Source organism: Myotis nattereri (genome assembly GCF_964212035.1).
Source record: "Myotis nattereri genome assembly, chromosome: 14".
Lineage (NCBI taxonomy): Eukaryota > Metazoa > Chordata > Mammalia > Chiroptera > Vespertilionidae > Myotis > Myotis nattereri.
In genome coordinates, this window is record NC_138089.1 from 33,643,715 (window position 1) to 33,670,549 (window position 26,835).

Consider the following 26,835-nt stretch of genomic DNA (forward strand, 5'->3'; position numbering starts at 1 on the left):
GAAATAAGACATCAGAGAAGGTGGACATTTTTAAAAAAATGGGCAAATAGGATATTGTGGGGGCAAAATAGTAAGATAATACATCTAAATGCCTTAGCCTGCCTTAGCTCACAAGAACTCTTAGCTCTTATTATATTATGATCATTCTGAGGTTGCTATATAGGTTTTTCATAAAATATTAAGCATATCAGTGTTGCCTATGTACATGAAAATACTTTTTTCCTTATTTTTGTAATTAATTTCCACAGTTTCACCCCTCCGCATTAACTCAAGTTAAAAGATATTACCATTTGTGAATCAACAATTGAGACTCACACATAGATTTCACAGAAATGTTCAGAGAATGTTTGAGGATATTTAGACCCAAATCATCATCTAGTAACCTTAAGTATGTACTGTTTTAAACTTTAGTGTCACTGGTAATTAAAAACGTGCATGGAACAACAGCTACAAAACAAATATGAGGCAAAAATAATTCATCTGATCACAATCTATATTTTTTCCTTCTTTAATAAATATTATAATGAAAATGGTAAAATATGTAATTGGTTTTTCTTAAAATATATTTTTATTGATTTCAGAGCGGGAGAGAAGATAAAAACATCAATGATGAGAGAGAATCATTGATCAGCTGCCTCCTGCACACCCCGGGGCTGTTGGGGAGCAAGCCCACAACCTTGGCATGTGCCCTGACCAGGAATCAAACCATGATCTCCTGGTTCATAGGTTCAACCACTGAGCTACACCAGCCAGGCTGTAAATGTTTTTTAATCTGGCCACATACATACCATCTCTAATATCCGACTGTTTCTTAAAAACTTAATGTTTAAGATATACAAAAAGGCATAAAAAATAGGACAAAATACTTATAATCTACCAGATTATAAAATAACATTACTAATACTACTGAGGCTGCCTGTGTACCCTCAGTTCAATCTCTCTCCCTTCCCTCAGGGATTCATCACTATTCTGAATATTGGTATTTGGTGTATCGATGTATTTTTTCCTAAGTTTTGTACGAATGGACATATCAACACAAAATTCATATCATTATTTTACAATTTGCTTTGTTGATTTGCCTTTGCCTGAATTCACACACACTGACATATATGGTTTATTCATGTGATAGAGATACTGCTCACTGAATATTCTATGTGCTTCCCTGTGTTTCTTAGCCTTTAAATCGAAATCACTGGAATGTGAGCAGAAGGGAAGTGTGTCATGTGTAGAACAAGATGGTTAAAAGCACCCTCTCTTTCTTCCTCTTCCTCAGTGAACTCGTAAGCCACATATTCCAGATGGGGCCATAGGGCAGCTGAAGGAACTTGAAGCATCCATCAGCCTGGGACCTTGAGTGAGGGGGAGTAGAGTTTCTAGTTAACCCATGTTGGACATACAAAATGAATAAGAAGTAATCCTGTTATGCTAAAACAAACACAAATGAGATTTTTTCTAGGAATATTCAAAAGCAGTGCTGTCAGTAGTGAGGTAGATTCAAAGCCTTTTGAAAATACTTCTATGATTCTAGAGCAGGGGTGGGCAAACTTTTTGACTCAAGGGCCACAATGGGTTCTTAAACTGGACTGGAGGGCCGGAACAAAAGCATAGATGGAGTGTTTGTGTGAACTAATATAAATTCAAAGTAAACATCATTACATAAAAGGGTACGGTCTTTTTTTTCAATATTTTTATTCATTTCAAATGGGCTGGATCTGGCCCGCGGGCCGTAGTTTGCCCACGGCTGCTCTAGAGTGATATTTATTCCCACTTGCATAAAGAAGCGAATCTCACTCAGCTGGTGTGGCTAAGTGGTTGAACTCAGACCTATGAACCAGGAGGTCATGGTTCGATTCCTGGTCAGGGAACATACCAGGGTTGTAGGCTTGATTCCCAGTAGGGGGCGTACAGGAGCAGCCGATCAATGGTTCTCCATCATCATCATTGACCTTTCTATCTCTCTTTCCCTCTCCCTTCCTTTGTGAAATCAATACAAATATATTGGGGGGGGGGGGGAGGAAGAAGCAAATTTCATATACTCTAGTCTTTACCTCCTTTGAAGATTGATTGAACTAACAATACTTTCAGAGTAGTGCCCTACATGTTCACGTACTGTTAAATTTTGTTTTTGCAACCTAAGTATGTGCCCTGACTCGGAATCAAACCCGCAACCTTTTGGTACATAGGATGACGCTCTACCTAACTGAGCCACATTGGCCAGGGCTCCCCAATTAGATTTTAAGCTCTTCAAGAATCATGTCTTCTTTTCTTTTGTATCCCAAACTGCACCTAATAGTTTACACAGGCATGTAGTAATGAATGGTCTACTGCTTGACTGGGGAGGATGAGTACTAATATTAAATGCCCACTTTGTTTAAGGCACCTTGGCTGTGCTTCACATGTTGTCGTGATCCTTACTATTTCCATTATGTAAATGAGTATATTAAGGCTAAGTAACTTTCCTTTGGTCACAGAGTTAGGAAGATGAAGGGTGTGGGAAGGGCAGCGGAAACCAGTTTGCTTGACTTTATAGCCTTTGCTTTTAAGTTTTTCCCACTGAACTAAGTGACAGCACGCCTAGAGTAGGGTAGGAAATTTAGAACAGAGAATGGGTAACAAAAATAGTTTTTGTTTATAAATTTTACAAACATTAAAAGTGTTCTTTGGACACTTTTAGGACACAAAATTGTTGGGTCTTACCTTGATCACCTCTGGAGTCTGCTGAATCAAAACCACTGAAGTAGTATCTTTCATTTTATCGCCAACAGGATTTCTACAGACTGATAAATTGGCCTGGGAAGAAGTTGTCAAGGTTTCCTGTAGAATTTGCATCATTTCCTTTTCTTGTGATAAGCTCCCTCTGCCTGATTTGCATTCAACTAGTTCTTGAGCAAAGTCTTCAATGCTTTCTAGGATTCGTAGCAAGAGGGCTCGATCCTCTTCCTCTATTTTGTGTCCATTGGTTTCAATGATCCTTGTTAGACAGGAAGGTGAGACTTTTTCCATGGGTGAAGAGAGTTTAGATTCAGGCTCAAGGTTTACAGGGAGCTGATCAGTCAACTGACCATGATTATTTAGAGAGTTAGAGTTTTTACCTTTGGCAAGTGGCTCTCTTAGAGAGGTCTCCATTCTCTGTGAAAAAGATTCCAAATCCATTAACAACTTATCTATCTCTTCCTTACTGTTAGAATTCATAAAATCTTTGTGGTCTTCCTCTTCACCTTTAGGAACTTTTGACTTAAGATCTTCCTTAGGTAGATTAACGACTGGTTTCTCAAATATCTTACCAATTTCATTTTGTCCTGAGGCAGGACATTTTTTAAGATGACTACCATGGTCTGAAAATTCTGCTCTATCTTCATTTACCTTCAACAATTCCTGATTGAGTCCATTCTCTGTCCTTTGTCCTTTACCTACTGCTTTCTTTCCATCTGACTCTTCTTCAATATAAAGGGCTTCCATTAGGTCACCAGAAGAAACATTTCCTAAAGCATTCACAGTTAATGACCGTGACTGAAGCTGGACATCTTTTAGACTTCTGGGATCATTTATCTCTAAGTTATATAAGGAATTTGTAGAGTTGTTTGGAATGGATTTTACAGTGTCTGTTTTCCTAGAACTATGCTTGTCATCTTGTAATTCTATAGTTTGAAACTGTCCAGGGTCAGGGGCTGAGAGCTGGACAACATCTTCATATTTAGGGGGCTGCTCAGTGCCAAATATTGGGGAGAAGGGAGTCAGTTGTAAACTAGGCATATTACTGATCAGTTCTGTTAAATCTATAGCCTCATTATTCCCAGATTGCATGAATTCAAATGGCAGCTTTTTCAGATAGGATGCTAACCTGGTCATTACATTCATATAGACAATTTCAGAGCTAGAAACTGCATCATTACCATTTCCTTCATTGATGCTACTCCCTGACTTTTTCTTTATGCATTGTTTTATAATGTCTGTGCATTTTTTCAAATCCTCAGAGCATTTCAGCAAGATGTCCAAGCACACCTTTATATCTGTTCCAGAAGAAAAATTTTCTATTTTATGCTTTTCCAAAATCTGAGTAACCAGGTCTTCTTCAGAGAAGTTGTGAAGAAACATTGAAGTCAGGTTCATATCAAGTGAGTTTCTATGGGACAAAGATTTTTCCTCAACTGAGGAACTACGGAGTAAACCAAAGGATGATGAGTTCCCATCATTGTTATAATGGCCACAGAGCAAGTCAAAATCAACTGACCTCCTATTAAATGAGTCAGACTTAACTTTCCTTCCCTTTTTGTAAGCTGCATGGTTAGAGTTTTTGAGTTTTTCAAGGGAAAATTCTTTTATTTTCCCACTGGCAAAACTGATTGCTTCTCCTGCAATGTCCTTAAAGTTACAGGTATTCTGAAATGTAGTTCCTTTCTTGACCCTGGGTATGCCTGCGAGGGCCTGATGGGGATAGTCACTTTCAGTTGAGGAAAACCCATTTTCATGGGGTAGAAACATGGAGTCCAGATCCACATCTTTGAACTGAGACATAGGGATGTGTAAGTCTGCACAGACACTACGATGTACCACAATGCAGTCAACTCCATGTGCGAAGGTGTGACAGGTTCCAGTGCAATAATGTATAGCTTGCTCAAAACGCCGGTCTATCACCACACTGCTGTAGTGGTTCACAGTACTAACCACAAGTCTGTAAGTTGCTGCCATAATATTAAATTCACTTAGTGGTGGGACTTGGAATTTTCCTAGAACTTGTTTCAAGTAAATTCTCCTAAAAGACACTCAGATGAAAATATATTTGACAATGTTCAGTGGTTTCTTGTAATTACAACAACCTTTCCCACAAAGGGAAACCATCCAAATTTGAGGTTTGGTAACTGTAAGGATACAGTAGCTATTGCACATATGTGCTTGCAGTAGCAAGTCTAATAATTTAATAATTGTGCTTTTTTGTTTTATTTAGTAATATCATGATACTATAGGAGTATTTTTATAAAAAATATTCTTTTTTATATTAACTGTTCTTCAGCAATTCTATGATGCAGAAATTTACTGTCATAAATTTATTGTTGTAAATCTTAGTTGGTAGTATAAAAGTGTTGTGATAACTGAGTCCTCCAAAGGTTTAAATGATCCATTTTTCTGTGAATGAGAAAAAAACCTGTAAAGAAAAAAGAAAATAATTAAAAGGAAATATGATATTTTAATACCGAGAGAACCTTTTATTTCCTCTTCTTTGCATCCTTATGTAGTTAATTGTCAAGCCTTATTCTTTGCCATATCACTGACTGCTGATCTTTGATTCATGCCTTTATTTCATCAAACCCAACACTCCTTACTACCTAGAGAAGTATTACCTCAACTCTGCCTTGTTACAACTGCCTCCCAGTTGGTATTTCTTATCCCACACTCCTTACCACTTTACATGAAACTAACAAGTACTTCCATCAAAGTACTTGTTTGACAACACAAATACTTGTTCTTGATCTAAACGTCCTCTATGCTTGAAAATTGTTCTCCCATCATCCTCTCTTCTCTTATTAAGAAAAACAAACAAACATATCTTCATTACTGTTCTTGATCTCAGACTCTCAAATCCTGCCATACAGCGCTCTCGCGCTCTCTCTCTCTCTCTCTCTCTCTCTCTCTCTCTCTCTCTCTCTCTCTCTCTCACCAAGAGTATAAAATTTACTTAAATGTTCTCTTACTTAAAAAAAAGGCTTCTAAATCATGTTGTAGTCGCTTTCCAAAAAGGTTCAATCAATGTATCAATGAACTCACTCAATAAATATTGAGTGCCAGGCACTTTCTAAATGCTATGAATATGGAGCTTAAACATATAACTTAGATGGTAATATGTGCTATGGAGAAAAAGGAAGTGGGCAAAGTGTATAGAAAGGAAGGGAGGAAGCTGTGTTATAAAGGGCAGTCAGGGAAAACTTCACTGACTCATTAACAGGGACCTGAAAGAAGAGAGGAGGTATTTTGGGTTAAATCATACTAGGCAGATTAACCATTAAGTGCAAAGGCCCTGAGGTGGGAGCATGCTTGATTTACTAAAATGACAAGGAGGCTAAAGTGACTGGAGCAGAGAAAGCAAGGGGGGCAGTGTGGGCGATGAGGTCAGAAAGGAAAGGTGGGAATCTAAAAAATGCAGGGTCTGTTAGACTACTGTGCGGAATTTGGCTTTACTCTGAGCAAGCTTAGTAACAACTGATGACTAGTGAGCAGAGGAATGACATGAATAGACTTACATTTTAAATTGGTAATTCTGACTATCGTGTTCAGAGGAGATTGTAGAGGAGCAAGATAAGAAGCATGGGGAAAAGTTAGGGGCTACTACAATAAATTAGGCAAGAAGACAAGGGGACTTGGACCAGGAGAATAACAATGGAGATGTTTAGATGTAGTGTGTATTTCTAATGGTTTGCTGAGGGACAGAATGTGTGATACTACTGTATCAAGAATGAAGTTAGGCAATGAAATCAAGGAGATGATGACAGTAAAGAAGATCAATAGCACCAATGCACCATCAATAGTATTGATGTTTCAACAATAAAGCTTTTACCCATTTAATAATGAAACAGAACTTCACTGCTTTCATTTTTATTTCTTTAACCCTAGAAAACTGTTTTGCTTATTTTATTTCTTCTTTGGTAAATTGTTCATTGCTCATTTAGGCATTAGAGACTTAGTAAATACAGATTCAATTAATGCAATTAATTCAAGAAGAACCCTTTCTTTTGTTGAATTTTTATACTGGTTAATTTCCTGGCTTTTTGGATCCAATGATTACTCTGTTTTTGTGCCAGTCTTACACTATTATAATTACTGTTGTCTTACGTAGTTTTATTCCAACAATATTCCTTTATTTCTCTTTGTGGTTTTCTTCAGGTAGGTTACCATCATTCTTCTTTTCCTTTAGTGTCTTAACTTTGTTGCTATGTCTCATCCCCCACTTCCTTGATGGCTCATTAAACTAAATAGCATGCAGGATGGGTAAAGCTGAAGCAGAAAGAAGTTCCAGAGTAAAGGAAGTGCCCAGTAATTCTTAAGTAAAAATACAAAGAAGCCAAAAAAGAATAGTGTTATGGGACAAAAGACTAGAACATGGCAATTAAAGGAATTACCTTCTTAAAAGATGCACATCCAGAAGACAGGGAAGAAATTGCACCAAATATAAAAAACTATAAACCTTTTCAGAAATCCAAGATTTTGAAAGCGCTTTGGGTAAGGATAAAAAGGCAAAGAAAGCCCTAACCGGTTTGGCTCAGTGGATAGAGTGTCGGCCTGTGGACTCAAGGGCCCCAGGTTTGATTCTGGTCAAGGGCATGTACCTTGGTTGTGGGCACATCCCCAGTAGGGGGTGTGCAGGAGGCAGCTGATCGATGTTTCTCTCTCATCGATGTTTCTAGCTCTCTATCCCTCTCCCTTCCTTTCTGTAAAAAATCAATAAAATATATTTTTTTAAAAAGGCAAAGAATGATACTGTCAAAAAAATATATTAGGATAAGTCAGTGGTCGGCAAACTGTGGCTCACGAGCCACATGCGGCTCTTTGGCCCCTTAAGTGTGGCTCTTCCACAAAATACCAACTTCTGCGCATGGGCCACGAAGTTTCAATCACACTGTACATGCGCGACCGCACGTGGTATTTTGTGGAAGAGCCACACTCAAGGGGCCAAAGAGCCGCATGTGGCTCGCGAGCTGCAGTTTGCCGACCACTGGATAAGTGAATGAAAGATATTAGGACTATATCCTAATACAGGTGATACAGGTGATAGACAATACAGGTGATAAAACTGATCCAGGAAAAATTTAAATATCCAGATATCTATTAAAAGGCAACAGATAAATTCCTAAATTGGCATAAACCTATTTCTATAAAATTTGAGAAATTAAAGGGAAGTATTTATCTAGGTTTGAATATAAATAAAACAACTAGTTGATAACATGACAGAAAATATAAGAAAGTAATCGTGTAATATTAGAATTTGAAATAGTCCAGGAAGAGAGAACACTGGCTAAAGTCAGACATGTGCTTTTTGACCAGTACTGCCCAATAAAACTTTTCTGGGTTGGAAATATTCTATGTCTGTGCTGTCTGATAGACATGGGACTATTGAGCACTTTAAAAGTGAATAGTGTAACTGAAGAACTGAATTTTAATTTTATTTAATTAAAAAATTAATTTTGAAATTATTTTAGAATCAGAAAAATGTTGCAAAAATAGTATAGAAAGAGTTCTGGTGTACCCTTGCCCCAGTTTCCCCTGCATTACCATAGTACAATGATCAAAATCAGGAAATTGATATTGGTAATATAATCTGAGCACCAGCTTTACATGCACTCACTCTTTCCTTTTTCATCCTTCATCCCTCCCTTTTATAGTAACACAAACAGGATATAAACTGTCCTACTGCCTCTGAAAAACCCCTCATGCTACCCTTTTGTAGTCACACGGTTATCACAATCCCAATTCTTGGTTACTGCTGGTCTGTTCTCCATCATTATAATCTTGCCATTTCAAGAATGTTTTATGTAAGGAATTACACAGATGTAAGCTTCTAAGATTGGCTTCTCTCACTTAACACAATGATTTGACAGTCATTGACTTTACTGCATGTATCAATACTTCATTCCTTTTTATTGCTGAGTATTCTATTGTGTGGATATATCTCAGTTTGTTTAGTCATTCATCCATTAAAGGATATTTATGTTGTTTCCAGTTTTTGAATATTAGTGCACAGTTTTTTGTGTGTACATAATTTTCATTTCTTGAGGTAAATACACAGGATTGTGACTGCTGGATTGTAGGGTAAACATATCTTTTAAGAAACTGCCAAACTTTACCAGAGTGGCTATACCATTTCACATTCCCACTAGCAATTGTATGAGTGAGACAGCTGATTCCACATCCTCTTCAGCATTTGGAGTTGTCAGTATTTTCTATTTTAGCCATTCTAATGCGTGTGTAGTGTTAGTGCATTGTGACTTTAATGTACATTTCCTCAATGGCTAGTGATGTTGAACATCTTTTCCTATGCTTATCAACCAGCCCCATACTTTCTTTGGAGAAGCATTGTTTAAGTCTTTTGCCCATTCTAGTTAATTTTAACTTAAAAAGCCACATGTGGCTAGTGGCTACCATACTAAATAGTGTAGCTGCAGATAACAGAAATGTAGCTTTCAGAAACTCTGACTTAAAAAACAACAACATATGAAGGAAAAAGAAGATAAGGCAAAAATTAAGACTGATAAGTTTTAAAAATGCAATCTGATGAACTGGTCATAAGAAATCTTACCAAGAAAGAAAAGTACTGGGAAGAAGAGTTAAAGAACTTATTACAAACTTAAGTCTTTGAGTTTAAGTTTTGAAGGGATAGGAATAGCAGAGTGAGGGAGCACTAACAAAGCCAAACCCCAAGGGGTGGCACCAATTTCAATGAGAAGTTTACAGTGGAAAATGATTTAAGATGTGTGTGTGTTTTAATGGCAGAGAAACAAAGATTACTTGCCTGGCATTTGGTTCAGATCTGTGGGTGTCAAATTCTGCCTTTTTATTCTGACCATGATTCAACTGATGCCTAATTGTTCAGCTAGAATCCTAGACATGGAATCTAATTGTATCTCAATCAGAGATACAATCTAACTGCAAACCAGGATACTATCTTATGTCTCTAAGTGAAAGCCAGGTTGCATGAGTTTAAATCCCCACACTGCTGTTTACAGCTGTGTGGCCTCACATAAAAGGTGGTTAACTTTTGAAGCCTGTTTCACCTGCAAAATGGAGATAATAGTACCCATCTCAAGAGGATTAGGTTAACATGTCAAAAGCTTAAAACAATACGTAAGACACAGGAAATGCTCAATAATTATTGTTATACTGTACTCATCAAGTATTTTCTACTCTGAACCAGGCCCTGGGAGAATGATACTGAATAATTTATCTTAGTGGCTCTCAGTGCACTTATTGCTTAATGGGGTAATGAAAGAGCCAGGCACAGCAGGTATCAGGAGTACTAGGGTGGGGCTTCTGTTTTTCCCCATTATGCTCACAATTAATACATGCTCTTTTCAGAAAGATTAGAAAATATTCACAAGTACAAAACATTTTAATTACCATATAATCATTCAGAAATAACCACTGTTGATATTTTTATGGATCTACATCCTAACATTTTCTTTTCTTAAATATATTTTTATTTTATTTCAGAGAGGAAGAGAGAGGGAGAAAGATGGAAACATCAATGATGAGAGTCTCCTGCACACCCCCTACTGGGGATCAAGCCCATAACCTGGCATGTGCCTTAACCGGGGAATTGAGCTGTGACCACCTGGTTCATAGTATGACATTCAACCAGCCGGGCCTGACATTTTCTTATGAAAATTTATAAATGTATATGTTTTACAAATATTGGACTACACTATGGTCCAATAACTTACTTTAGGCTAGCAATTTTCATAAACATACTTCCATGTTGAATCATTTTAATAGACATAACATTCCATCATATGAATAAAATACAGGGGTGGGCAAAAGTAGGTTTATAGTGGTGAGTATGGGAAAAAGTTTATTCTTGTATTATTGTTTAATTATTGTATTATTTATTTATATTATAACTATAAACCTATTTTTTTCTACTCCTGTATTTAGTCATTTGCTATTGCTAGACATTTAGGTTATTTACTATTTTTGTTTCAAAATAAACCATGATAAACAGTCATATATATACACACACACAGTTATCTAGTGTTTTTTTTTATTGATTCTGAGAGAGAGAAAAAAAGTTGATTTGTTGTCCACTTATTTATGTATTCATTAGTTGCTTCTTGTATGTGTCCTGACCTGAGATGAATCCTTAACCTTGGTGTATTGGGAAGATGCTCTAACCAACTGTCCAGTTATTTTCTTAGAATACATTCCAAGTAGTAGAATGTGGAGTCAAAGGGTAGGGCTGTGTGTGTGTGTGTGTGTGTGTGTGTGTGTGTGGCGTACTTTATGTTTTATTTATTTCAGAGAGGAAGGGAGAGGGAGATAGAAACATCAATGATGAGAGAGAATTGCTGGTCAGCTGCCTCCTGCATACCCCCTACAGGGGATTGAGCCCGCAATCTGGGACCTACTGACTCAGGTTGACACTCACTTTTTAAAGGTTCTTAAATATATAGGGTCAATCTGTCCTCCAGAAAAAAGGACAAATTTTTACTTCCAATATTAGGGTTAAAGGCTCATTTTCCCACAGTCTCCTTGAGTGACTAGCACTCTTTAAATCTTTGCTAATTTGTTAGACTGAAGAAATGGAAGTGCATTGTTTTAATCGGCACCTAAACAGCTTTTTATTTAGTAGACATTTTGTTTTGTTCATTTTTGGGAAGCCTTTCTTCATGTTCTTTGCCCATAGTGAGAGAGAGAGCATCTAAATCAGACTGAAGAGTCTGGAAAGGTTTCCCCAAATAAGGGATATATGTACCTTATTTTGAAGGAGTAATAAGGATTAGACAAATAGAAAAGGAATAATACTCTAGGAAGAGGGAAACATATATGTGAAGGCTCAGAGGCCTAATATGGCACAGTGAGTTCAGAACTATCAATAGTTCTGGCTAATTTTACTAGGGGGAGTGTACAGACAACAAAGAGGGGAGGAATGCAGAGAACAGCAGCAGGAACTAGACCACAGATGACTGCTTTGTGTGCTAAAATGAGGAGTCTGAGCTTTATTGAAAACTATGGGAAAAACAAAGACTTTTGGGTTGGGGAGTAACATGATGGGATTCATGTTTTAGAAAGATCATTTTAGCAGCTGAGTGGAGACATGGAAATCAATTAGGAGGCTACAGTAATGATCTGGGCAAGAAATGGTGAGAACCTAAACCAAGAAGGTGCTGTAGTTAGCAAAGGGGAAGGCACTGATAGTCAAGGAGGAGGGAAAGTGAGAGAGTGGAAGCTTGGATTTTGGGTTGGGTATTGGGGGCAAGTATGGTTACTCCCAACACAGACTTTGTGTGTGTGTATTTTATGGAAGGTGACCATAGAAAAAGCAGAGTTTTATTCTGAATGTGCTGTTTGAAGAGGTACCTGTGGAAAATCCAGGTGAAGATAAAAACCTGGGAAGTCAGCAAAAAGATCTGGACTGGAGATACAGCCCTGAGAGATTACCCAGGGTGACTGCAAACAGCGAGAAGACTCTGGGCTGAGGACAGAGCTGAGGATCACTGACATTTCTGGGTTAAACAGAGGAATAGAATTTTTAGAGGGAGGCTAAGAAGGAAGAGGAAGAGCCAGTAAGGTAATATGGAAACCAGGAGAAAGCAGTTTCATGCAGGCTGAAGGAGAGACTTTCAAAACGGAGCCATGGGTGCTGAATGCTGCTAAGAGGTCAAGGAAAAACAAAAATTACCCACTGGATCTGTCAATATGAAGGTAACCTTATATTGGCAAAGGGTAACCTTAGCAAGTACGATTTAAAAATAAATCCCAAAGCTGGTCCCAAAGACTATGTATGTATAAGAGTGACACATCATTTAAAATATCTGTCAATATAAGCTTAAAAGAACTCTTTCCAAAAAAAAGAAAAGAAAAAAAAAGTTCTGGATGATAAGAAAGCATGTATCATAGTCTGAGTTTTTTCTCTCTTAATAGCAAATGAAATGTCTATTTTACAATTTTGGATTTAATGAAATATGGTGAAAAATTTCAGTCTAAACATCTATGTTGTATAGGGGTAGAGAGCAACATATTATAAACTTCCTGCCAAATTATAGTTAACCATTCTGAATGTTTACATTTATCCCACCTCCGGTCTTGTTATATGGTGCAAGCCCATTGCCCCAGACTTTGTCTCTCCTGATTTCTTTCATTCCTGCAAGGGCCAGAGTCTATTTTCCCAACTCCTGCCTATGTGGCTCATATGCAACTTCCAGAGTTCATTCAATTCTTACTATCACTTCCACTTTAAGCAATTTATGATTACTGTAACAAGTACTTCCCAGTGGCTCCTGGTATTACTCCATAGTAAACTGCTACGTGGCTATTGCTGATGAAATGGATTTGTTGTGAAATAAAGGGACAGAAGCAGCAGACAAGAAAATGGTATAAGACTGAATTTTGAAAGAGCCTTACTAGGTGAAGAGGGATTAAACTGGACCTTGTAAAAAGAAAATCTATAAAGGCATAGAGATATGAAAAGACCTTGTATGTTTGGTATTGCTGAAGTTGAAAATTTGCAGTATGGATTTTACAGTTTGTTTCTTTTCCCCCTCGATAAGGTCTCACATCTCTTTGTGGATAATTGAACTTGGGGCATGTTGTGATTTTTTTAAAAAAATAATAAATCTTTATTGTTCAGATTATTGCAGATGTTCCTCTTTTTTCCCCCCATATCTCCCCTCCACCTGGTTCCCATCCCACCCCATGCCCTTCCCCCCTGCCATTGTCCTCATCCATAGGTGTAAGATTTTTGTCCAATCTCTTCCCCCCCCCCCACATCCCCTTCCCCCCTAGAATTGTCAGTCCACTCCCTTTCTATGCCCCTGCTTCTATTATATTCACCAGTTTATTCTGACTTAATTTTTAGGTTCACTTGTTGATACGTATTTGTTGTCACTATGTTGTTCATAATTCTTTTTTTATTAATTAAATCTTTATTGTTCAGATTATTACACTTGTTCCTCTTTTCCCCCCTATAACTCCCCTCCACCCAGTTCCCACCCCACCCTCCTCCTTCACTCCCCACCCACTGTCCTCATCCATAGGAGCATGATTTTTGTCCAGTCTCTTCCTGCATCCCCCTCACCCCTTTCCCCCCCCAAGAATAGTCAGTCCACTCCCTTTCTATGCCCCTGATTCTATTATAATCACCAGTTCATTCTGTTCATCAGATTATTCACTTGATTTTCAGATGCACTTGTTGATAGATGTGTATTTGTTGTTCATAATTTTTACCTTTACCTTTTCCTTCCTCTTCCTCTTCTTAAAGAATATCCTTTAGCATTTCATATATTCCTGATTTGGTGGTGATGAACTCCTTAAGCTTTTTCTTATCTGTAAAGCTCTTTATCTGACCTCCAATTCTACATGATAGCTTTGCTGGGTAGAGTAATCTTGGTTGTAGGTTCTTGCTATTCATCACTTTGAATATTTCTTGCCATTCCCTTCTGGCCTGTAAAGTTTCTGTTGAGAAATCAGCTGACATTCGTATGGGTACTCCCTTGTAGGTAACTAACTGTTTTTCTCTCGCTGCTTTTAAGATTCTCTCTTTGTCTTTAGCCCTTGGCATTTTAATTATTATGTGTCTTGGTATGGTCCTCTTTGGATTCCTCTTGTTTGGGGTTCTCTTCGCTTCCTGGACTTGTAAGTCTATTTCTTTCACCAGGTAGGGGAAGTTTTCTGTCATGATTTCTTCTAATATGCTTTCAGTACTTGCTCTCTCTCTTCTTCTGGCACCTCGATAATTCGGATGTTGGTACGTTTGAAGTTGTCCCAGAGGCTCCTTACACTATCTTCATATTTTTAGATTCTTTTTTCGTTTTGCTTTTCCAGATGGATGTTTTTTGCTTCTTCATATTTCAAATCTTTGACTTGATTCTTGGGATCCTCTAGTCTGCTGTTGGATCTCTGTATTTTATTTTTAATTTCAGTCAGGGTATGTTTAATTTCTGACTGGTCCTTTTCCATTTCTTTGGCATTCTCATTAAGATCCTTGAAGGTCTCACTAAGTTCCTCGGAGGTCTCACTAAGTTCCTCAGAGGTTCGTAGAAGATTCTTGAGTAACCTTATAACTGTGGTTTTGAACTCTATGCCCTCCATTAGTTTGCTTTCCTCCATTTCTTTCATTTGTGACATGTTTCTTTGTCTCCGCATTTTTGGCTGACTGCGAGGACCCATTGTGTCTATAGTGGAGGAACTGCTGTGCTGGAGACACCCTTATGGAGCAGGACTTGCTTCAGTGGGGCTTTGGTGTTCACTGAGTCTGTTTCTTGAGTGTGTCCCTTATGGATGTGAGGAGTTGAAATCTGGTATCTGACCAGGGGTACCCTGGCTCCTGGATCTCCAAGTCAACCACTGTGTGGGTCCACCCAGCAGGAGCTACAGCAATAACAACAGATTTCTCCTCTTTGTTTGGAATTTGGAAGTTTTGGAGCTCTCTGACACAGCTGCAGTTTGTTGGGATAGGCTGCAAAAACACAGGTGGTTCCTTGTGCCACTGGCACAGCTTGGGCGGGGATGTAAATTGAGTGGGGCAGGGTCTCAGAGAATCATCAGGGCGGAGCAAACAACAATGGTTGTCGTCAGCGTCTCCACAACTCAGACTCCATGTCTCCGCTTCCCGGAGTCCGGCGCCCCCACGGCAACAATGATCCCTGCGAGCAGCTCTGCGAGAAAGCCACCCTTGCTTTCCGACCCACTGCAAGACAGTCCAGTTTCTCCCCGTAGGAGTCTGGGACCTCAGAATCTCACCTTAAACGAGCTCAGTGGTTCGAGAGCTTGTCTCCCCTTCCGATTGAAAAAAACTGCGCATCCAGGTGCAGCCTGCCTTGCGCGCCTTCGTACCTCTGTTCTTGGCGCCTCTGCACCTCCTACTCAGTCTCAATGCGCTTCTTTCTTTCCTTCTAGTTGTAGAACGTCCACTCGGCCAGCTTTCCCGTGGTTCTGGATGATAGCTGTTTTGTCTTATAGTTGTAATTTCAGTGTTGTTGTGGGAGACAGCACGCACAGGTTTATACCTTATGCCGCCATCTTGGTTCTCCCTGGATTTTACAGTTTTAAGGTCTCCTCCAAACAGTAAGTACAAAATTAAGAATGTAAACTCCATCTTTAAAAAACCTAGGAGACACGGTAACTCCAAATCACTATATATGATAGAAAACAGAAGCAGGAATGGTAAATGACTTAGCAGAGTAGAGGAGGAAGGGATATTGATAGCATGCAAACCAATTCACCCTGCACAACCCAATAAAGGTCCAGATTTGGTGGTACTAGGTACCATAGAAAACGGGCTAGTGTGGAGGATTGAGTATAGGGGGATTGTTTGAAATTTTACAAAGGAAAGAGACCTCCCCACCTACACTCCACAAACTCAAAAAATCATCCCTTCTTCATCTCGCTGAAGACAGGATATTTATTTGATGGTAAAAATAAAAAATAAACCAGGAAAGCACCAATCCCAGGAGATAACACTCAGAGGTTGGTAAAAGACTGAAAATTAAAATAGGTACATTCTTGTATTATTACATTCTGATCAATAAACCCATCAGCCCTACCCAGGTCAAGGTCACAAGAAACCAAGCTTATTACCTCCAGCTCCCAGTTCCCATTGTGGATTAAAGAATCCTTTTCTGGAGTTTAGAAATACCATCTAACCACATGATCACCTTATATTGAAGCCCACTAATTGACAAATGCTACTTTCATTTTAAGTCAATTTTACTGATGCATAATTTACATACTCTAAAAATGTACAGATTTAGTGTACAGTTCAATTTGATTTAACAAGAACCATGTAACTACTGCCCTAAAAAAGACAGAACATTTACATCACCCTAAAAATATCCCTCTGAACTTTCCCAATTAATTCCCCTAACCCCCAATATCTGTCAATCACTGATTTGATTCCTATCACTATAGATTAGTTTTGCCAGTTCTAGAGCTATGAATGTAATGATAGCATACAGATACTTTTCAGTCTGGCCTCTCTCATTCAGCACAATGTGGTTTTGAGATTCATCCATATTTCTGCATGTATCAATTGCATATTTCTAAGCAGGTATTCTACTACATGAATATACTAAAATTTGTCTTATCTATTCACCAGCTGATAGACATTAGGGTTGTTTCTAGTTTAGGCTATTATAAATTAAAGTTGCTATGAACAGGCAAGTAAAAGTCTTTTTGTGGATATGTGTTCATTTCTTTTGGGAAATTAACAATGGAATTATTGAGTCATAATAAGTGTATGTTTAACTTTATAAAAACCTGTAAAACTGTCTTCCAAAATGGTTCTACCATTTTACACTCTCATCAACACTTGAGCTCTAGTGGCTCTACATCCTTTTGGATATTTGTCATTTTTTAAATTTTAGCCATTTTAGTGGGTGTGACTTTAATTTACATTTCCCTAATGACTAATGATGTTGATGAGCACTTATTCAAAGGCGTATTTGCAATTCATCTGTATCTTTTGTGAAGTATCTTCAAATTTTCTGGATTGTCTTCGATTACCCAGTTCTAAGAATTCATTTATATATTCTAGATACAGATATTTTCTCTGGTCTGTGGCTTCACTTTCCAATTCCTTAGCAGTAGAGGTTTTAATTTTACTAATTTTTATTAAACCAAATAATCAATTTTTCTTTTATAGTTAATACATTTGTATCCTGTCTTAAAAATCTTTGCTTATGCCAAGGTTATGAAGTGTTTTTTTTTTGTAGTTCTATATTTCCAACTCTTATGTTTAGCTCTATGATCTACTTTAAATTAATTTTTTTTAATATCTTTTATTGATTTTTTACAGAGAGGAAGGGAGAGAGATAGAGAGTTAGAAACATCGACGAGAGAAACATCGATCAGCTGCCTCCTGCACATTTTCCACTGGAGATGTGTCCGCAACCCAAGTACATGCCTTTGACTGGAATCGAACCTGGGACCTTTCAGTCCTCAGGCCGACGCTCTAGCCACTGAGCCAAACCGGTTTCGGCTTTAAATTAATTTTTATGAACGGTATAAGGCTGAGTTTGAAGATCATCCAGCACTATTTATTTATTCAAAAGACTGCCCACTGAGTTACATTGGAACCTTTGTTGAAAAAACAAATGGCCACATATATAAGTTTATTTCTAGATTCTCTACGATCCTGGGATTTTTTATTGGAATTTCAATGAATTTAAATCTCCATTTGGTGATAATGGAGATCTTAATAATATTAAGTCTCTAATCCAGGCAATCTCCATTTATTCAGATGCTCTTTAATTTTTCTCAGTAATGTTTTTGTAGGCCTTTCAATAAATTTATTCCCAAGTATTTTATGTTTTCTGATGCTAATGCAAACAGTATTGCTATTTTATTTGCATTTTCCCTTGTGCTTATTGCTGGTGTAAAGAAACACAGTTAATTTATGTACACTGTTCTTGTTATTTGGTATTTTGCTAAATTCACTTATTAAGAGTAGTATTTTTTCTTTTTTTGGTAAATACCTTGGGATTTTTTTTTTTAAGACAATCATGTTGTCTGAGAAGAGATAGTTTTACTTTTTTCTTTCTAATATTTACTGCTTTACTTCTTAATTTTTATTAACACACTGGCTAGAATTTCCATAACAATAGTGACTAGAAGAGGTGAGCCATAAAGTATAATGACAGCTGTAGGTTTTGATATCCGTTATAAAGTTGAGAAAGCTCTCTTCTATTTCTTGTTTGTTGAGAGTTTTTAAAAAATCTCATACGGTTGTTTAATTTTGTCAAATACCTATTTTGCATCAATTGAGATGATCACATATTTTTTACCCTTTACTTTGTTAATGTAGTAGAACAGGGGTGAGAGAACTGAAATTCATATCAGGAAGGCAAGACTTAGTGTTTAAAATTTACAAATGAAAAAAAATTATGAATGATAAATTTACAATATGTATGCATTTATAAATATGGAGGTAAAAATGGAAAAGATTGCTAAAAAAATGGACAGTGGTTGTCTCTGAGGAGCAGCCTACTTGGAAACTGATATATTTTAAAAGTCTTTTAAGCCTTGACACTTTAAATATGAAAATTAATATATAATATTAGTAACAAATTTAAAAAATTAAAAGTGGGTTCTGTGAAGGTGTAAAGATAAGACTGGGGGCAAAGGTGTAGGGGAGATGAATTCAGCTTTAGGAATAGGTTATTTTGGTGGGACATCCAGGAAAAGGTATTCCTCATGCAGACGGATATATGTGGCGGGGAAGCAATAGCAGTTGAAAATAAAGGTCTGGAATAAGCATCAGATAAAAGTTTTAAAGCCACAAGAGTGGACAACACAGAACATATATAGCATGAGAAAAGGATCAAGGACAGAATTCTGAGAAAGGCTGGCATATATGAGGTGAGAAGGGTGCCAGGAAAGACACAGAGAATTAATTTTCAAGTGGCAGGAAGAGATCCAGCAAAATATGACACAGAAGTCAAGGGATGAAAGTGTTTCATTCCTCCAACATGCTGAATTCCAAAGATTTTGTTTGCCAATTAACATTAGAGCTATAGTTTTCTTTTACAACTATTTCTTCCTAATTTCATGGAAAATTTTGTTAAGTTAATAAAACCTTAGACAACATAAGTATAATGATGGAAAATAGAGAATGGTGTTACACGTATTTTTTATGTTGCTATTGTGTTCTATTTCAGGAAACATCTGGAACAGAAAGTATGAGGTAAAGAACTTCCATCGCTTATTTCAACTGATGAAAGGGTTCAAGAAGAAAATGATCAACATAAATCTTGTAGACACAAGAGAAAAGTGGCTAAATATCCATGTCACTTAGATGGGGCATTTGAAGACAAGAAAGAGGAAAAACTGTAGAAAAATTACTAAAAGCTTTTATTTAACAGAGTACACAAGGTGTGATGATTCAGAAGTAATGAGTCATTTAGAAATAATAAAACTATGAGTTTGCCTGGAAAACACAGGCACTCTCTGGTGGATGACTCAGTATGAAAACTGATCCCAAGAGAAAAATGTAGAGGATCCATAAAACTACTTGTAGGGGAAAAAAAGGAGACCTGGAATATTTTATTTGTTGTGTTCACTACAAAAATAGTTGAGAAAATAAATTAAGAAATTTCTTAGGCCCTAGCTGGTTTGGCTTAGTGGATAGAGCGTCAGCCTGCGAACCAAAGGGTCCTGGGTTTGATTCCAGTCAAGAGCATGTACCTTGGTTGCAGGCTCCTCCCCGGCCTGGGCCTTGGTCAGGGCTTATGCAGGAGGCAACCAATCAATGTTTCTCTCAACATCGATGTTTCTCTGTCTTTCCCTCTCTCTTCCACTCTCCCTAAAAATCAATGGAAAAATATCCTTGGGTGAAGAGAGGGGGGCGGGGGAGGGAGAGAGAGAGAGAGAGAGAGAGAGAGAGAGAGAGAGAGAGAAAGAGAGAGAGAGAGGAGAAATTTCTTAGGAGGGAAGATTTTTCTAATGCTCAAAGAAATTATATACATGAATATTGAAAGAATGATTAATGTTTTAGGTTTAGGGCTGTCTTAATAAGACTAAATGTAAAATAAGGACATTTCAGTAGCAGGCTTGATTTGAGCTTATGGAAATTAGAAAGTGCTTAAAACTTACTTTTATTTTTACTCCAGTGGAGAAACAGAAAATGTGCCTGAGGGGTAAAGCACTAGGTGGCAGTCGGGAGCTCCTGTCCCAGCTTCAGCTTCTACACTGACCAACTGAGTAAGTTGGTCAAGTCACTTCCCTCACTGGGATTTCACCTTCTCTTCTGGAAAAACAGAATGAAAGATGGTTCTGGGATCTAGGGAACATGAGAAAAGCAAAAATTTTTTTCTCGGTTAGAATTTTTTTAAAAAAGCTATATTTTACCAGAGAACTATTTTGTATTACTTGATGCGGGAAGCACAATGAACTGGCTGTTAATTTTCAATGCATGTAATTTGCAAAGCTACTGGTTGTTCTGAATACTGGCTCTGAAAGGATCCTTTGGGGGTTAAAATTTTACTATTTTAAACAATTATTACATACCAAAACATCAACACTAGTTGTCTGTCTGCTAGTAGTATTTTAAGTTAATTTAATTCACATATTTTCCTTTTCTAAATCTTTTTCTTATTTTGGAGATACATAAAAATCAAAATACATTCTATATTTAAAAATCATTTGGACAGGTTATATGTATATAGTGCAGCTTAATAAACTTTTGAGTGCCACTATAAGCCAGGCACTCTTCAAGAAGAGCAAACTATAATCAATGACTTTGCCTTAAAGCAGCTTACAACGTGAGTGGGCAGAGAAAGAGGATACCTAACTTCTACATCAAAGAAAACATTCCAGAGGAGAAGACTGCCGAGCCCAGTTCTGGAATAGAGCAAAACTAGTTGGCCACAAGAAGAAAGGGAAAATGGTTTGTGGACAAAGGGAGCAAAGCAGGAGGTGGCTGGGATGTTCGAGGAGCTGCCAGGAGTTTGGTATTATTCCAGTGTCAAGTGTGAAGAGAGGCTTCTAGGAGCTACAGTTGAAGGAGTGGGGCAGAGGCAACTTAGCATCAGAGCCCTGAGAAGTTTCAGTGGAGGAAGGAGGGGACAAAGTCAGAATTACTCTGTAGGTGGAGGACAGACATAAACTTGAGGAAGCAAGATCAAAACGAGGTAGGTCAGATAGAAGGCCTCTGTAGAATCCAGAAAAGAATCAATGAGGCTACAGACGAAGGCAGTTCAGGGACTTAAGTGACTAATCCGTGATCACAAATCTATGAGCAAGATCTGAATGTCTTCTATCTTTAAATCCTGTGCTTTTCTATATCCCTGTAAGAACAAATTCTGACTGAAGCTAAAGGATCTTAAATTTATTTTTATTAAGTAAGTTATGGATTTAAAAAATAGGCTTTATTTGCCTGGCCAGTGTGGCTCAGAGGTTGAACATCAACCTATGAACCAGGAGGTCATGGTTAGATTCCAGGTCAGGCACATGCCCAGGTTGTCGGCTCATGCCCAGTAGAGGGTGTGCACGAGGCAGCCGACAGATGATTCTCTCTCATCATTGATGTTTCTCTCTCTCCCTCTCCCTCTCACTTCCTCTCTCTGAAACCAATAACATTAAAAAAATATTTATTCATTTATTTATATTAATTACCTATGTTAAGGGCAATACAAAAAACAAGCAAAGCTTATCCTGTAAGGAATTTATGGGTAAAACAAATGAGACAAAAAATAATAGATTAATTAATTCACAGATATTTATCCTCCTCCTGGGCCAGTGGAGATTACATTTTAGTGACAGTTACTTTTAGAACATAATTTTTTTTTGATGTTTCTTTTTTTTTTTAATTTATTGCTTAAAGTATTACAAAGGGTATTACATATGTGTCCATTTTATCCCCCCGCCCTAGACAGTCCCCTAGCCTCCCCTATCCCCCAATGTCTTATGTCCACTGGTTATGCTTATATGTAGAACATAATTTTTACATCTTTTCAGGGAATGAGGCTCTTCAGAGCCAACTGGACAATTCTAGAAAATGACCAGGAACCTGGTGTAAAATCAACAGAGCATGGTCAAGGGAAAACTTGCTTGAATGGGATGATAAGAGAACAGGGGAAAAAAATCCCAAAGGATGGTATGGATGCCAGAAAGCTGCGGAGGGACCTGGAATTGCCTTCAATGCAGCTTAGATTTGACAGCTCAAAGTTGTTTATTTTTTAATCTTAATATAAAAGTAATGATTGCATAAATACGACATGCCTGAAGAGAGAGAGAGAGAGATTTAAAAAATAGGCTTTATTTGCCTGGCCAGTGTGGCTCTACAGAGAGAGAGAGAGAGAGAGAGAGAGAGAGAGAGAGAGAGAGAGAGAGTGAGAGAGAGAGAGAGACACGCAAAGATCACACCTAGATATAGTATCAATGTGAACATTTTTGTAAATGTCCTTTCTGGCTTTAAAAACACATAACACAGAGCTGGGGATTTTTGTGAATATCGTGTGTGTGTGTGTGTGTGTGTGTGTGTGTGTAAAACAAAGTGAGATTTAATTATAACTTATTACTTTCTTTTTCTACTCTCCATGAAAATAAAAATCTAAATATCTTGTATACATTGTGTGGATATACCAAATTTACTTATTCAGTCCTCTACAAAGGCGCATTAGACTGTGTAAATAAGGTGCAGAAAGGAAGCAAGCAGCAAGCAAATGATAAAACTGACTTTAGCTGTGGCAGCATTTTCAATATTCTAAAGGTGGAAAGAGGTAAGACATGTGGAAGCTCTTGAGATTTTAGTGTTCCAGACATAAGATGAATAATGTCTGAATCTGGAATTCTTTGTGGATGAAGAGGAATTTCCAAAAGGGAAACAAAAAAGCTTGCAACGCAACACACACTAAAAATGAAGTAATTTCAAATCTTCACATCTGCAGAACAGATAGAATGTCAAAGAAAGCACTCAGACAACGAATAACAGTGAGTGGACTGCCAGGGAAAAACCAAGTGTCATTCTAGTGATAATCCACAACCACAGCTTTCTAAGGAAGTGACAGAGATCCCCAAACTGTGCTCTAACAGAAAGTGCACGAGCCTTTCTTGTGAGATGCTAGGTGGCCTTGAAGACTTCATGTGTCCTCTCTGGGCCTCTGTCCTTTGGCCTGGCTCTGTGAGTTACAAACTGTGCTTGTCAGAGTTCCCTTGGAAGCTGCCAATACTAGGCATTTCCCACTGCCCCCAAAATAGCTCTGCTTTTATCTGTTTTATATATTAGATCTACAAAACATCTTTTATTTGAAAAAAAAAAGGGACAGAGTTTAACAGCTAAAAATGTCCTTAAAATCACAGGATTTAAAAAATTATCATTCACCCTTTGGATATTTGATAACTACAAAGGTAAAAATGTAAATTTATAATGGAGGAATCTGAAAGTCACCACCTTAACACCTTAATAATCAGATTATATGTACCTATTGATATGATGCAATGTACAGAGTATCATTTATGGAGTGTTCTTGCCAAAAATATTTAGCTTTAATCAATCTTTTAGTGCTAATGTCCAATTACAGCAAAAACAGGCAATAGAGAAATAAGTTAATCAATACCATGAAGAAACAGAAATTCATGATATGGGTCATTCTATACGACAATTAGCCTGGTCTCTTCAATAAGACCGTATCATGAAGGAAAATGTGTGTGGCTACACTGGCAGGAAGAGATGGAAGGAACACCAACTACAAAGGCTCTGAGGTGGAAGCATGTCTTGAATGTTTTAGCAAGAGTGAGACTAGACTTTGACTTTGAGATGGGAAGCTACTGAAGAACTGTGAACAGAGAAATGTAATGATCTGAATTAATTTTTAATAAGATCATTCTGATTACTGTGATGAGAACAGACTAGGAACAAGAGTGGAGAGACCAAATTTACCTGAAATAATCCAGGCAAAAAATGATGCTGGTTTGGAATAGGTGGTAGCAGGAGAAGGATGAGAAGTAGTTAGATACTGGATATGTTTTGAAACAAGAGCCAATGGGACAAACGAGCAGGTTTTGTGGAAAAGAGGGAGGTCAAGGATGAATCTAAAGGTTAGTTTTTAAAAAAATCATTGTTTTGTTTGTTGTTTTGCTTGAACAACTGACTGGAAGAAGAGAACTGATATGAACTGAGACTGTGAAGACAAAAGGAAGAACAGATTTGTTGGTGGCTGAGGAAGTAGTGACAGCAAGAAAGGTCGGTAGTTGTTTTGAATGTTACTTCTGACATGCGTATTAGACATTCCGGTAAAGATGTACAGAAGGATGTTGGAGAATTGAATATTGACTTTAGGGGAGATAATTGGGCTGACACAATTTTGAGTTATTTTTATAGTCTTGATACTAGATGAGATCACCAAGGGAGGGAAAACAGAAATATTTATTTTATAATAAATCTTGTTCTATAAGATTCCATATTTCTGTAAAGGAATACAAAAAGAAACATGTAAAGGCTGAGCAGGGGTATGTACACATGCAGAGTAGCCCTAATGGAAATTCCTGTGATGATGAAATATTTATGTATCTGTGACATTCAAAAGGTAGCCTCTACCCACATATGGCTATTGAGTACATGAAATATGGCAGTTGCAACTGAATAACTGAAAATTTAATCAAATAGCTACATGTTGCTAGTGACTACAGTACTGCCCAGTACAGATTTAGAGTTTGGGGAAGAATCCGCAGAGGAGATAGAAAAGAAGTGGCCAGAGAGGGAGGAACTGTGAGACAATTCTCCATGGCCTCTCATGTTTCTGCACACATTGCAAGTGAGGCACTGACTCACCTGACAGTCATGATATATGATATAACTGTTTTAGACTATCTTTTCAAGAAAGTTTGTAAAGCGTCTGGCCTGAGTGGCTCAGTTGGTTCAATGTACTGTGTAGCAAACGGTTGCTGGTTCAATTCCCAGTCAGGGCACACACTTAAGTTGCAAGTTTGACCCCCCCGTAAGGGAGTGTACGAAAGGCAACAGATCGATGTTTCTCTCTTTCTCTCTCTCTCTCTCCTCCCTTCCTCTCTCTAAGTATGTCTTTGGGTGAAGATTAAAAAAAGAAGAAGAAGAATGTTGTATAGCAACAACCTTGAAAGACTTGGTAGTATTTCCCTCTGGAGCACAGGATCGCTGTCTAGTATGATAATGTTCCCCTCTGGAACAAAGAGATGGCATGCCCATTATAAAAGGTTTCGGTTCTCTCAGACAGGCTTCCTTTCTAATAATACAACCCATCATGTGTGCAAGTGCAAATTGGCTCCCTTCACATTGCCTTGAAGGTAACTGGACTCAGAGAACCAGTACAAAACACTGTTGCTATGGCTACTGCTACTGCTGTTAAGTAATAAACTATCTTTTGTCCCTGATCCAGAAGTCTTGTGTCTTCCACCAACATACATGAACTGTGGCAGGCTAACTTGTTAGCTTACAAAAGCAACATTACGAGTCTGCTTGAGGTTACATCATTAAATTAAGGCAAGCTGGGCAGTATGATTTTACAGGCATGGAACAGGCAAAGAGTTGGATTTAATCGTACTGTGGTTTAGCCAGGCATGGATGCTAAAGTGAGAGAGGGGAAAAGGAATTAATGATGTACGCATGGGAGAGATGATAATGACTGATGACGGTATGTATCTAAGCCTCTATCCCATCTCCTGAAATCCAAACCCTTCCACTGAGCTCTGTGGGACTCATGGGTAGATATCAGCAAAATCCACATATCCTGGACCTCATTTCTGAAGCTTTCTTCAACTTCCTTTAAGCTTAAATGGAAACTGGGCTCTCCCCTGAGGATGATGCTTTCTCTGTCGCCCTCTTAGATGATGACTCTCTTCCATACCCTTCAACATAAGACCTGGTAGGTGCCTTCTTGTTCCTCATTGCTACTTCCAGTCCATTCTCCCTCTGCCCTCTCCAAAAATTCCCTGCTTTGAGTCACACATCATTAGACTCTATCACCCACAACCCTTCCTTAGTGCAGTATTTAAGTCTCCCCAAGGTCAGTCTCTTTCATTCCTTGATTATTGTAGGTTTTGGCTCACTGTCACTTCAACACTATTTGTTACAATTGTTATTCATTTCAACATTCAAATAGATAACCCATCTGATATCCTGGCCTCTTAGTTTCTTGACTTTTTCTCCACAATGATAATTATGTTGATCTTGTTTTCTACCCCATCTTAGCCACTTTCTCCCATGACATACCCTAACTCTTTAGAACAGGGGTCCTCAAACTACGGCCCGCAGGCCACATGCAAATACAAACATTGCATTTGTTCCCGTTTTGTTTTTTTACTTCAAAATAAGATATATGCAGTGTGCATAGGAATTTGTTCATAGTGTTTTTTTTAAACTATAGTCCGGCCCTCCAACGGTCTGAGGGACAGTAGAACTGGCCCCCTGTTTAAAAAGTTTGAGGACCCCTGCTTTAGAACATCTAAAAGTATATTTTAATAACCATACATCTGAAGGAGTATTATTTACCAAAAATGTACTGGTAAGTTCAATGTAAGACCACCCCTCTGCAGGCCTCTACTGGCAGTTAAGGAAATGGTCATACATCAGGCATGAGACCACCTGCTACAGAAATTCATGCTACCTACCATCATCAACAGATAACGAAAGAGAACAAGAAAGGGAGAACTAAGCATGTTTCC

General features: G+C 37.9%; 1 protein-coding gene across 1 annotated transcript in view; it reads right to left on the reverse strand.

The window, feature by feature from the left end:
- Positions 1-26,835, reverse strand: part of PPP2R3A (protein phosphatase 2 regulatory subunit B''alpha) — a gene marked incomplete at its 5' end in the record, with an annotated part of 153,306 nt that overhangs the window by 108,351 nt on the left and 18,120 nt on the right. Inside the window, 2 exons of the mRNA XM_081106169.1 lie at positions 2,698-5,143; positions 20,290-20,476. Of these exons, the coding sequence (XP_080962295.1) occupies positions 2,698-4,689 (1,992 nt within the window). The remainder of the gene's footprint in view (positions 1-2,697; positions 5,144-20,289; positions 20,477-26,835) is intronic.